The 14,423-nt window shown below is 41.6% G+C and overlaps 1 protein-coding gene across 1 annotated transcript in view; it reads right to left on the bottom strand.

Annotated features, from left to right (window-relative positions):
* Positions 1-14,423, bottom strand: part of LOC138505065 (streptococcal hemagglutinin-like) — a 125,276-nt gene that overhangs the window by 46,914 nt on the left and 63,939 nt on the right. Inside the window, exons 10-11 of the mRNA XM_069625389.1 lie at positions 13,702-14,154; positions 8,364-8,816 (exon numbers count right to left, since the gene is read on the bottom strand). Coding sequence (XP_069481490.1) covers positions 8,364-8,816; positions 13,702-14,154 — 906 coding nt within the window. The remainder of the gene's footprint in view (positions 1-8,363; positions 8,817-13,701; positions 14,155-14,423) is intronic.

Here is a 14,423-nt window from a genome sequence, read left to right as displayed (position 1 = left end):
TCGAGCTGTCAGTCTTGGGCTGGTTTGGACGGTAATGGTTGATTTGGGCAGCGCTGTTGGAATGGTGATGGGAGAGGTTCTTGTAGCAGATGTAGTGGAGGTTAATCCTCCCTGCAGACATGGGCAGCACAGCACTCTAATCTCATAATCCAGACACCCGTTCGGTTCATTATCTCTGTTGTAGCACTCGAGTCCGTAGGCGACACTGCATGTTGCAGTGTTGGGCAGTTGTGGGAATGGAATGTAGGAGAACCGCACAGACCTGCAGCTGACATCACTGGGAGCCTCACAGACAGCATATCCCCGAGCCCTTATGTTCTCGAAAGTCTCAAAGTCTCCATCGTCAGAGCTTCTCCTTGGTCTGTAGACGTTGTACCATGGGGACCACACGCAGTCACTCATATTGCAAGGTGGGGTCTTCGGAACTGCATTAAAAAGAATGGTCATATTTTTTCCAGATTTTATTTAAACCATAAACCCATTATGGACAGGGGCTTATCACAATAGCAAGCATAATACAAATAGCAAACAAAAGATATTAGTCTGCCTGACTAATTATAATCATCTGTCTGAAAATTACAAGCATGAAGCAAACAGAAATGTATCCTGTAGTTTCAATCTTCAATAAACACACATTTATATGTATAGTTTCCTTGGTGGCCGATTGAGTGGGATGATAAGAGACAACCACTGACTCAGAATGCTTTACAGCCAAATGCTGATCTTCACTGTGACTCTCAATAATAAGTTATTATTATTATTATTTGAACTTTTGCCCAGCACTGTCCCGACCCATGGGAGGTCTTGGAGATCCTTGGAATGTGCAAAAGGTGAGAGGTGAAACAAAAGTTGCAAAATTAATTCAGGATAAAATAGTGAAATTAAGATAGACAGGCAATAGCAGGGGAGGTGGGAGGCCGTATTAGGTGTGAGGAAACACATATGTTTTGAGGCATTTTTCGGAAACTGGTGCTAGAGGGTGGAGTGCAGATGTGAAGTGTCAAGATGTTCGTGCTCTGGGTGCCCGCTGAGTAAATAAATGCTTGTTTTTGCATGTATGTTACTGTACAGAGTGGCATGTGCAGAAGATACTGGCTAGCCTGGGAGTTAGAGAGCAGTTTTGTATTCTACAATATTATTACGTATTTGACATGTAACATTTCAGAGCCAACCGTATTATACTTGTGTAAGTGCAAAAGTGTAATAATATTTGTCGAGTATTTTTTAGGTATGATCAGAACACCTGAATGTTAATGAGTGCTGTCGGACTGTTGCATACATTTTGAAGTCGGAGGAATCATTGAGTGTCTGGCTTTGAGTCATCTAGCAGGCAATGGTTGGGAGGAGGTGAAAGTTAAATGAGGAAGAACTCTGGATTCACATTCTTGTATTTGGGCTCAGTGTGTATAATCCCATCACCTTATTCATTCAATAACATGTTTATTGGGCCCTTGGTTGCAATGACATGTACAGTAGCGCTAGGTGCTCTCGATGGGCATGACTTAGGCTAGCCAACTTGGCAGGAAAAGTACTGTTAGCCGCCTTTTGGAATGTAGTTATGTGAGTGTTGCAATATACTTTTGAACTGCTTATACCTACAGGCTTTAATGGCAAACCATGAGTTTTGCAGAATCAATAGGTGCTGTGAAGGTTATGCAATATTTTAGGACAATAGTTTGGGGCGGGTGGCAGGGCATCATTCATGTAGCCTCCAATCAATCAACCATCTCCACATCTTGGTAATCATATCAGATTCATATTATCACTACTCAACCTTATCAAAAACCAAAAACAAGAGTTCAGACCACCCCTCAGCAAGAAAGAACACGGCATGATAACCTTTTCTGTGGGAATGTACCCACTCAGAGTCCGCAGCCACATGTTTTAGCTCACTGTACATTTCTCAAAGGACGAATACCCATTTGCATATCAGTCTTTGTCCCGCCGACTTGAGCAGTCTAGCACCGAAATGCTATGGCAATCCTCCTTTGAACAAGAGTACCAACAACAAACCCAGGCACGTGTTTTGGCCTGGTTGGGCCTCATCAGTTAGGTGGAGCTGTGCCTCCCTGAGCTCCCAGTGCTGTTGCTAATTTTGTTGCATTTCTAGCATTTCAGTGCTGGACTGCTCAAGTGGGCGGGACAAAGACTGATATTTGTGAAAGGTACAGTGAGCTAAAACATGTGGCTGCGGATTCTAATTGGGTACATTCCCACAGAACAGGTTATCATGCCATGTTCTTTCTTAAAAAGGGGGGCCCTGACCTATTTTGTTAAGAATAAAAACCAAGCAGATCGAGAGGATGTCTCTCCTACTCAAGCTTACAACATGTAGCCCCATTCCTTAGTGTAAGGGGAATCAAACAAAATGTTTACCTGTAGAAGGGATGCTGGAATTTGGTGTATGAGCCATTGAAAACTTGATAGTTTGTAGCTTAATGGTTGATTTTGGCATTGCCATTGTTGTTATGGTGGTGATAGACATGGCCTGGTGGGTAAAGTGGATGAAGACTGACATGAGCAGCACAACACTTTAATCTGATAATCCAGACACCCATCAGGAGTATTGTCTCTGTTGTAACACTTGTGTCCTTCTGTGAGACTGCACATCGCATGATTGGGGAGTTGGGAGAATGGGATGAAGGAGAACCTCACAGACCTGCAGCTTACATCACTGAGAGCCTCAAAAACAGCATATCCCCGAGCCATTATGTTCTCATAGGTCTCAAAGTCTCCATCATCGGACCGTTTGCTTGGGGTGTAGACATTGTACCAAGGTGACCAATCACAGGCTCTCTGTGATTGCAGGGTGTGGTTTTCTGAACTATAGTGTCCAGCCACCAGAAGGGCCAATCCAATCCAGACCAATCCAGTCTGAGGTGCCAGTCCAATTGACCAGAACCACCCAGCTGACCTAATCCCGCCAGAGGTGCCCTGCTGTCTGTAGACCCGACCTGTGATGACCAGAACCCTTGACGGTCCAATCTTAAAATAAAGTGGACTGTAAGTATAAATAGGAATCATAGTAAACCATAGTAAATTGTTTTACATTGCCTATCCTCATCTATAACCTATCCCATATTTAATTTAAGAACCTATAATCTTGTCAAAACCATTCTAGCAACTCTTTCTGTAATTATTAGTGTTAGCGTCAATTTTCCCTCCTTTTGTTTTACTACACAATAAGCCATTAGTGATTTGGATTAAACAAAGTAATTCCCATAATGAAATCGTGGTATCCACCATGTGAAGGTTTACAGTGGCCAAATAACGGTGGAGATTCACGGGTGGCATTCTTCTTTTTCTTAGCCATTCATTTATTTTAAGTAAAATCAATCTGTCATTTTAAAACCGATTTTCTGTTTTCCATGTTCTATTTTCCTAAAAACACCTCTCATTCAAACTTGTATAACTTCCTCAATTGAATAGATAGAGACTTAATTTCAACTCTGACTTAAACCTAAGACCTTTAGCTACATCCCTACCCATAAACCACATCATTTTTTTTTGTAAAAATCGCATAGTGGGAATTTGCATTTCTGCAAAATATCTTTACACCTGTGATCCTCAATTCCAATTATTTCCAAACTTCCATTCTGATTCAAAGTGTGTACCGGCGCTCATATTATAGCATATGTTTGTTAGGATCTTTTGAGTGTTGCTCTCATAGAGATTTATATCAATTTAAGGACCTTTTGCACATTTTCATTGTTTTACACAGCCATTTTCAAATGTCATTTTAAAAGTGTAAAATTTCCCAAAAAGTTTTTGTCTCTTGTTTGGGGAGGGAAGATTGTATTCAATTATTCCTGAATACCTGCTGCTTACTTACATCTGTGTAGAATTGCTTCTTTGTGAGTTGAGAAATTTGCAGGGGAAATCTTAACTTAAGCGCTATCTTTCAAAAAGCCAAAACTGTTCTTTGCCCCGTGTTTTACATTCTATGTTGCTAAAAAAGTGAATTCAATTGCCTTACTTACTTTCTTATTTGTATTGTCACCACATTGGTGATTGCTGCCCCATATATTAAAACATATTTTTGATTTGACTTTTAAATAAATAAATAAATATTACCTTTACCAACCAGCCTGATTCCTGGTCCATTGTGACCTGGGGGTATTTTGAGAAGGGGTGTGATATGAGTGGTATATCACTCCGAATATTGAACCTATAGATACAATAAATAAGTATTTCATTGTTGCATTGCATGCTAGGCCGAGACCCGGGTGTATTGCCTGATTCAAATCATTAACATACCCTGATTCAGCAAGTGTGAGAACGTGGCTATGTCCCAAAGTGTTGTGAAAATTGGATTGTGCTTCCAATGCAGATTTTAGTACTCAATGTAATATTGGATGCATGAGGGGAGTCTTCGAGTGATCCAGTTTAGTGAAGTACTTGCCTGGGCTTCTTTTTAGTTTGTACCCTTGGTGAAACTCCAGGATGGTATTTTTGACTGCCAAGCCTGAGCCAAGAGTGACATAGTCATTGGTAGACTGTGTACAAAGGGGAACATTTGTGGCCCATACCTGTTCTCAACACGAGTTTCAATGGGGAAAAATAATAGGGGCACCATTAAAAAACAGAAACAGAAAGTGATGGACACTCTCAAATGTACATATTCTGGCATCAGTTATGAAGCCTGTGATCAATAAAAACAGTCATGACTCTTCTTAATCATGTGAAAGTATGATATAATTACTGCACCTATCTAGATTAAAAAATGTGAGAGTAATGGAGAAATGCCACTTGTCTGTGGATGCAAATATCTGAAGTCCATTAGCAATGTGAATGTTGCATGGTGTCAGACATATGTATGTATGTAGGCTGTTACTATGCATAAAAATCGCATAGTGAAAATTAGGCGGGAATTCTCATTTCTGCCAAAGATCTTTACATGTGTGATTCTCAATTCCAATTATTTCCAAACTTCCATTCTGATTCAAAGTGTGGACTGGTGCTCATATTATAGCTTATGTTTGTTAGGATCTTTTCAGTGTTGATCTCATAGAGATTTATATCAATTTAAGGACTTTTTGCACATTTTCATTGTTTCACACAGCCATTTTCAAATGTCATTTTAAAAGTGTAAAATTTCCAAAAACGTTTTCCTCTCTTGTTTGGGGAGGGGAGATTGTATTCAAACCCTGTACCCTGTTCTTTATTCCTGAATACCTGCTGCTTACTTACATCTGTGTAGAATTGCTTCTTTGTGAGTTGAGAAATTTGCAGGGGGAAATCTTAACTTAAGGGCTCTTTCAACAAGCCAACACTGTTCTTTGCCCTGTGTTTTACATTCTGTGTTGCTAAAAAAGTGAATCCAATTGCTTTACTTACTTTCTTATTTGTAGTGTCACCAGATTGGTGATTGCTGCCCCATATATTAAAACATATGGTTTGATTTTTAAATAAATAAATATTACCTTTACCAACCAGCCTGATTCCAGGTCTATTGTGACCGGGGGGTATTTTGAGAAGGGGTGTGATATGAGTGGTATATCACTCAGAATATTGAACTTATAGACACAATAAATAAGTATTTCATTGGTGCATTGCATGCTAGGCTGAGACCTGGGTGTATTGCCTGATTGAAATCCTTAACATACCCTGATTCAGCAAAAGTAAGAACGTGGCTATGTCCCAAAGTGTTGTGAAAATTGGATTGTGCTTCCAATGCAGATTTTAGTACTCAATGTAATATTGGATGCATGAGGGGAGTCTTCTCGAGTGATCCAGTTTAATGAAGTACTTGCCTGGGCTTCTTTATAGTTTGTACCCTTGGTGAAACTCCAGGATGGAATTTCTGAATGCCAAGCCTGAGCCATGAGTGACATAGTCATGGGTAGACTGTGTACAAAGGGGAATATTTGTGGCCCATACCTGTTCTCAAAGGGAACACACATGAGATTCTCCCCCAATGAGACCTACACGAGTTTCACTGGGGAAAAATAGTAGGGGCACCTTAAAAAACAGAAATAGAAAGAGGTGGACACTCTCAAATGTACATTTTCTGGCATCAGTTATGAAGCCTGTGATCAATAAAAACAGTCATGACTCTTATAAATCATGTGAATGTATGATATCATTACTGAACCTATCTAGATTAAAAAATGTGAGCATAATGGAGAAATGCCACTTGTCTATGGATGCAAATGTCTCAAGTCCATTAGCAATGTGAATGTTGCATGGTGTCAGACATATCTATGTATGTAGGCTGTTACTATGCGTAAAAATCGCATAGTGAAAATTAGGTGCAAATTTGCATTTCTGCAAAAGATCTTTACACGTGTGATTCTCAGTTCCAATTATTTCCAAACTTCCATTCGGAGTCAAAGTGTGCACTGGTGCTCATATTATAGCTTATGTTTTTTAGGATCTTTTCAGTGTTGCTCTCATAGAGATTTATATCGATTTAAGGACTTTTTGCACATTTTCATTGTTGCACACAGCCATTTTCAAATGTCATTTTAAAAGTATAACATTTCCAAAACAGTCATGACTCTTCTTAATCATGTGAATGTATAGTACCATTACTGCACCTATCTAACTAAAAACAATTTGAGCGTAATGGAGAAATGCCACTTGTCTATGGATGCAAATATCTGAAGTCCATTAGCAATCTGAATGTTGCATGGTGTCAGAAATATCTATGTATGTAGGCTTTTGCACAGTGCTTTCAGATGGCTTCAAAGCACTGTCGGGGAAGGTGTGAAAGTGGAGAGGAGAAACAGAGGAGACATATAGGGCACGAACAGTGAAAGAGGCAGTTGAGGTTGGAAAATAAAACAAAAGAGGTGATGGCTAGAAGGTTGCAAAATGAATCAAGTATGTGAATGTATGAATAAACAGGGTGGGACAGCGAGCTAGTATTTAGAGAATACACTGAAAAGAGGACTCCAATAAAGAGATCCCAGTAATTAAATGATTTCCCTCATACCCAAACACAGTCTCCAAATAGGCCCTCAATATTTCTGTCTCGCTCCTGAATGGATAGTTACCTGAGAACCCATTGCTATATAAATAGTGTACACTACTATTGTACTCCAAAATGTTTCCTTACAATCCTAACAGTGCAAGTACTTGGTGGCACCACCTTATCTTACAGACTTAATTTAAAGCTGGCACCTGGTCACATCTTTAGACTTCAGATGGCAGAACATGAGGCGCAAAGCCTGCTTTCTTTGTGGGCTACACTGCATACAACACATCCCTGCATTTCAGTCGCCAAGGCCTAACAGCCTGCGCCCCTCCAGGCAGGCTTCTCCTAAGCTCCTGAACTTTTAACACCAACTAACGTGTTACATGCCTGTGCTAAGAAGATTTTCATCAGAACTATTGCTTTCCTTTTGACTTTGGCATTGCTGGTTCCCTTAGAGTAAATCTTCTAATCCTCTTAGCTTTGGCATTGCTTGCTTCCCTTGAAACCTGAACTGAAGAACTCCTTTCTTGTTAGGGAAAAGACTGCATAAGAGTTTGTACAATATTGCTTACCTGTGATTGTTGCTCTTTACATTCTTGCACGGATTTATAACCTAATAATGCAGCGTTAATTTAACTAAGTGCTTTTACTTACCTGACTGAATTCACTCTGTGTGTGCATAGGAAAAGGACATACCAATGTAATGACCTGCTTTATATTTCCTTCTTATTCTAAATGTATGATTGATGTTGCTAGTTGATTAAATATTCCTTTAGTTTATAACTTCCTTGTGCGTGTATATATATATATATATATATCTATCATATCCCTGCATTTCAGTCGCCAATATATATATATATATATATATCTATATATATATATATATATAGATAGATATAGAGAGAGAGAGAGAGAGAGAGAGAGAGAGAGAGAGAATATATCACTATTTTTGATATAACTACAAGTGTGTAAGTGTTTCTTTGGGTGTATCTATGTTCTGATTTTTGTGTACTGGTTTACAGCTCACATTCATCCTACTAAGATAAGCCTGGGTGCTCTGCCACTCTAACAACCTTGGGTAGTACCTATATTAAAGGTTGAGGCCCAAAAACCAAGGGATAGCTCTTGTAGAGCCCAATACCAATTGGACTTTAGAAACACGTACCTAACATATACATGCTTCAGTAACTTGGTTATGTTGACACCAATCAGAAGATAAGGACTATGCTGTCATATGTGCATCCTACAGTCAAAAGCCATGACCTGCTCACTACCTCTTCTTGTTCATAGTATACTTACTTTTCTCTATCGAGAGTTAAAACCATAGGAGCATTATCTGTAAGTATTGCTGGCCCACGGATGCAAATATTAACCCTACTTCCAAGTGTCAGTTTTCTGAATTGTATGTGTTGCTACATATATATGCATAAAAGACAGTATTTACCTGGGACATTGGTGGTGGAGGTTGTTGTTCGAGCTGTCAGTCTTGGGCTGGTTTGGACGGTAATGGTTGATTTTGGCAGCGCTGTTGGAATGGTGATGGGAGAAGTTCTTGTAGCAGATGTAGTGGAGGTTAATCCTCCCTGCTCACATGGGCAGCAGAGCACTCTAATCTCATAATCCAGACACCCGTTCGGTTCATTGTCTCTGTTGTAGCACTTGAGTCCGTAGGCGACACTGCATGTTGCAGTGTTCGGCAGTTGGGGAAATGGAATGTAGGAGAACCTCACAGACCTGCAGCTGACATCACTGGGAGCCTCACACACAGCATATCCCTGAGCCCTTATGTTCTCATAGGTCTCAAAGTCTCCATCATCGGACTGTTTGCTTGGGGTGTAGACGTTGTACCAAGGTGACCACTCACAGGCTCTCTGATTGCAGGGTGTGGTTTTCTGAACTAGATAAAAAAGAAAAAGTAAGATTAGAATGGTTTCTAAATGTAATCCAAGAAATTGTTCACTGCAGCCTGTACTAGAATTTCAGCATTATAAAATGATGCAACATATTAAAGAAACATATTGATGGTAGTGACCTCACACCACTAGAATGAACATCTGAGTTATGTGGATAAAAACACAATGCACCCTTGAGTTTAGAACGTATTCTCAGTTTTGGAGTAGCTGGTTACGGTAATAAGAAACAGATATATGCCATCAGGTGCAAAACATGGCTTAGAGTGAACAAAGACCAATATCAGAGTTCTAATGGTGGGGGAACAGTGTAGATAAGTTTCATTTGTCTTGGTTCACACACTGCTTGATGCCTCCACAGACAACCCAAGCATCACAGGCCTAAAAAGGGGGAGTGTGACACCACCATTAGACAGTTTTGGACAGTTATTCTCAGATGTACAGTTCAAGGGCACTCTCACACTTCTTAACTCCCCTTCAAGGTCTCTTGATAACCCACTGCTAATTAAAATGAGTGTTTTTAATGTGAGATCTAATGAGAGTCAAAGAAAAGTCGCTAATGCTTTGTCACTCTTGATATCCTTGCCCCTTTCATGAGGATTCGCCTGAAGCCCAAAAGCCAAGTGCAACTCCTGGTATGACTCAGACCATGTCACCCTTAAAAGCAAGTGCAGGGTGGCTGAGAGGAAATGGCAGGCTTCTTGTACATCCTCTGACAGACTGGCCTGTCGCCTGCTCCAAAGGAAATACCGGCTCTCTGTCTTCACCAAGAAGAGAGCTCATATACAAGCCCGCGTCTCGGCGGCATCTAATAACTCTGCTGAACACTTTAAAATCTGCAAGGAACTGGCCAATCGTGCTGCAGTCTCTAACTCTCCTATCCCTTGCCAGGACTTCTGCACGGCACTGGCTTCTCACTTCATCTCTAAAACTAAGGACATCCTGTCCTCACTCTCCTCCTCTCCCCTCCCTCCCTATACTCCCTGCTCTTCCTTCTGCAGCCACCCCTCCTCCCTCTTTCTCTGCCTTTCCCCTGTTCTCCGCAGATGAGGTTTCCAGACAAGTCCGATCTATGAAAGTCTTGTCAAAACAGGTTCACCCCTGTTCCTCCAAAACCATCAAGGACCACAATGACACCCTGGCTCCTGCTTTGGCTGACTTCTGCAACCACTCCTTCGCCACTGGAGTCTTCCCATCCCCCCTGAAGCACTCCCTTGTGCAACCTCTTAACAAACCCTCTGCTGATGTCTCCTACCCGGCCAACTATTGCCCAATCTCCATCAATCCCTTCCTGGGCAAGCTCTTGGAGAAACTGGCCATCTCCCAGCTTAATCTCCACACTGAATCTGTTGGTTGTCATCATGAACATCAGTCTGGCTTCAGAGCTGCCAGAAGCACTGAAACTGCTCTCCTGAACATCCGTGAAGACCTGCTCTCCAACCTTGACTCTAACACCCCGTGTACTCATCTTGCTTGATCTCTCTTCTGCCTTTGACACTGTCAACCATGCCATCCTGCTAAAGTGTCTCTGTGTGATAACCTAGGTATCACCCGTCATACCCTGGCATGGCTGACTTCCTTCCTCTCTGACCGACCATCCCAGGTCCAACTTGGGTCCTTCCTCTCTGCTATCTTTTTCTCTACCTGTGGTGTCCCCCAGGGGTCCAACCTCTCACCCTGGCTGTTCAACCAATACCTGGCATTCCTTGCCCGCCGCATTGCCATTCTCTGCCCCAACTTTCAGTGCTATGCGAATGACACTCAGCTCATTTTCAGAATACCTTCAGCCACCTCTCCCCCCCACCTCAACTCTGACTGTCTGTCTGCTATCCAGGATTGGTGTGCCGCCAATAACCTCTGCCTTAATGCCAGTAAGACTGAGATTCTTCTCATCGGCACACATACTTCCTCCTTTCCTGTAGCTCTCTGGCCGGTCTCCCTTGGCCATCCTTCCTGCTCCCACCTGCAAGGCTAAAAACCTGGGGGTCATCTTCGACTACACACTATCTTTCTCCCCTCACATCTCTGACATCTCTAAGAAGTCACACTACCAGCTGCACCTCCTGGGAGATATTCTTTCCTCTCCTTCCCCCAGAAGCTCACTGTCTCCAGAGCTCTGGTTCTCTCCAGGATGGACTACTGCAACAGCCTCTTTCTAAATCTGCCTGCTTCTACTCTATGTCCTCTGCAACTGTCAGATAATCACAGCCCCTTTCGCACATGGCATCCACTCACATTCATAACCCCACCCAGGTTCTCCTTCAGCCACCTAGATGACACCCGTCTGTATGCGGGGCAGGCAGGCGTTTGTGCGCCCCTTACAATCAGGCCCAGAGAGCATTCCCCATCCAGTCGGTGCACGGTAGTGCCTAGCCTTCACTTGTAATTATGTTTAGGGCCGGCATCCGCTTTCATTCACGACTCCTTACGGTTAGTGCCCGTGCCAGTGTCCATAACTTAGTTCAAGTGTGGCTAGTGCTAACATTCACACAATTATATGCAAGTATGATAGTTGGTTGCAATTATGGGGCGGGTGTGGTCATTGGCATAGGGTTGGCTAGGGATGGTGATTCCTGTCCTCAAGGGTGTCGCTTGTGTCCTATTCGACTTGGCATCGTCTCTCTAGTTGTAGTAAGAGTTTCTCTTGCCGGCTCTGGGTATTGTCGGTGTCAATCTAAACTAAGTAATCTATTTCTTTGTGTTTCCCGTTTGGTTATTCTGCTTTTTTGAGTTTTAGTCTGTGGTGTTGAAGAGCCAGGTTTTTAGTAATTTCCTGAATTGTAGGTGATCTTTGGTATTTCTTATTTCTTTCGGTATGTTGTTCCAGGTTTTTGCAGCTAAGTGGGAGAAGGAGCCCCCAAGTTTTCTCTTAAGGTATGGTTTTTGTTCCAGGCCGATTTCGTTGCTTGATCAGAGGAGCCTCGTTGGCTTGTAGATTGTTATTTTCTTTTGTAGGGATTCAGCTCATTGCCCGCTGATTGCCCTGTGCTTCATGTCAAATCATGTGAATGTATGGTATCATTACTGCACCTATCTAGATGAAAAGATTTGAGCGTAATGGAGAAATGCCACTTGCCTATGGATGCAAATATCTGAACTCCATTAGCAATGTTAATGTTGCATGGTGTCAGACATATCTATGTATGTAGGCTTTTGCATAGTGCTTTCAGATGGCTTCAAAGCACTGTAGAGGAAGGTGTGAAAGTGGAGAGAAGGAACCGAGGGGACCAATAGGGCACGAACAGTGAAAGAGGCAGTTGAGGTTGGAAAATAAAACAAAAGAGGTGATGGCTAGAAGGTTGCAAAATGAATCAAGTATGTGAATGTATGAATAAACAGGGTGGGACAGGGAGCTAGTATTTAGAGAATACACTGAAAAGAGGACTCCAATAAGAGATCCCAGTAATTAAATGATTTCCCTCATACCCAAACACAGTCTCCAAATAGGCCCTCAATATTCCTGTCTCGCTCCTGAATGGATAGTTACCTGAGAACCCATTGCTATATAAATAGTGTACACTACTATCGTACTCCAAAATGTTTCCTTACAATCCTAACAGTGCAAGAACTTGGTGGCACCACCTTATCTTACAGACTTAATTTAAAGCTGGCACCTGGTCACATCTTTAGACTTCAGATGGCAGAACATGAGGCGCAAAGCCTGCTTTCTTTGTGGGCTACACTGCATACAACACATCCCTGCATTTCAGTCGCCAAGGCCTAACAGCCTGCGCCCCTCCAGGAAGGCTTCTCCTAAGCTCCTGAACTTTTAACACCAACTAACATGTTACATGCCTGTGCTAAGAAGATTTTCATTAGAACTATTGCTTTCCTTTTGACTTTGGCATTGCTGGTTCCTTTAGAGTAAATCTTCTAATCCTCTTAGCTTTGGCATTGCTTGCTTCCCTCGAAACCTGAACTGAAGAACTCCTTTCTTGTTAGGGAAAAGACTGCATAAGAGTTTCTACAATATTGCTTACCTGTGATTGTTGCTCTTTACATTCTTGCACGGATTTATAACCTAATAATGCAGCGTTAATTTAACTAAGTGCTTTTACTTACCTGACTGAATTCACTCTGTGTGTGCATAGGAAAAGGACATACCAATGTAATGACCTGCTTTATATTTCCTTCTTATTCTAAATGTATGATTGATGTTGCTAGTTGATAAAATATTCCTTTAGTTTATAACTTCCTTGTGCGTGTATATATATATATATATACAACATATCCCTGCATTTCAGTCGCCAATATATATATATATATATATATATATATATATATATATATATATATATATATATAGAGAGAGAGAGAGAGAGAGAGCGAGAGAGAGAGAGAGAGAGAGAGAGAGAGAGAGAGAATATATCACTATTTTTGATATAACTACAAGTGTGTAAGTGTTTCTTTGGGTGTATGTGTGTTCTGATTTTTGTGTACTGGTTTACAGCTCACATTCATCCTACTAAGATAAGCCTGGGTGCTCTGCCACTCTAACAACCTTGGGTAGTACCTATATTAAAGGTTGAGGCCCAAAAACCAAGGGATAGCTCTTGTAGAGCCCAATACCAATTGGACTTTATAAACACGTACCTAACATATACATGCTTCAGTAACCTGGTTATGTTGACACCAATCAGAAGATAAGGACTATGCTGTCATATGTGCATCCTACAGTCAAAAGCCATGACCTGCTCACTACCTCTTCTTGTTCATAGTATACTTACTTTTCTCTATCGAGAGTTAAAACCATAGGAGCATTATCTGTAAGTATTGCTGGCCCACGGATGCAAATATTAACCCTACTTCCAAGTGTCAGTTTTCTGAATTGTATGTGTTGCTACATATATATGCATAAAAGACAGTATTTACCTGGGACAGTGGTGGTGGAGGTTGTTGTTCGAGCTGTTAGTCTTGGGCTGGTTTGGACGGTAATGGTTGATTTTGGCAGCGCTGTTGGAATGGTGATGGGAGAAGTTCTTGTAGCAGATGTAGTGGAGGTTAATCCTCCCTGCTCACATGGGCAGCACAGCACTCTAATCTCATAATCCAGACACCCGTTCGGTTCATTGTCTCTGTTGTAGCACTTGAGTCCGTAGGCGACACTGCATGTTGCAGTATTCGGCAGTTGGGGAAATGGAATGTAGGAGAACCTCACAGACCTGCAGCTGACATCACTGGGAGCCTCACACACAGCATATCCCTGAGCCCTTATGTTCTCATAGGTCTCAAAGTCTCCATCATCGGACTGTTTGCTTGGGGTGTAGACGTTGTACCAAGGTGACCACTCACAGGCTCTCTGATTGCAGGGTGTGGTTTTCTGAACTAGATAAAAAAGAAAAAGTAAGATTAGGATGGTTTCTAAATGTAATCCAAGAAATTGTTCACTGCAGCCTGTACTAGAATTTCAGCATTATAAAATGATGCAACATATTAAAGAAAAATATTGATGGTAGTGACCTCAAAACACCACTAGAATGAACATCTGAGTTATGTGGATAAAAACACAATGCACCCTTGAGTTTAGAACGTATTCTCAGTTTTGGAGTAGCTGGTTACGGTAATAAGAAACAGATATATGCCATCAGGTGCAA

This window comes from Ambystoma mexicanum, chromosome 11 (genome assembly GCF_040938575.1).
Source record: "Ambystoma mexicanum isolate Mex_15411 chromosome 11, UKY_AmexF1_1, whole genome shotgun sequence".
NCBI lineage: Eukaryota > Metazoa > Chordata > Amphibia > Caudata > Ambystomatidae > Ambystoma > Ambystoma mexicanum.
The sequence above is the reverse complement of the archived record's forward strand: the minus strand, read 5'-3'. Positions and strand labels throughout refer to the sequence as shown.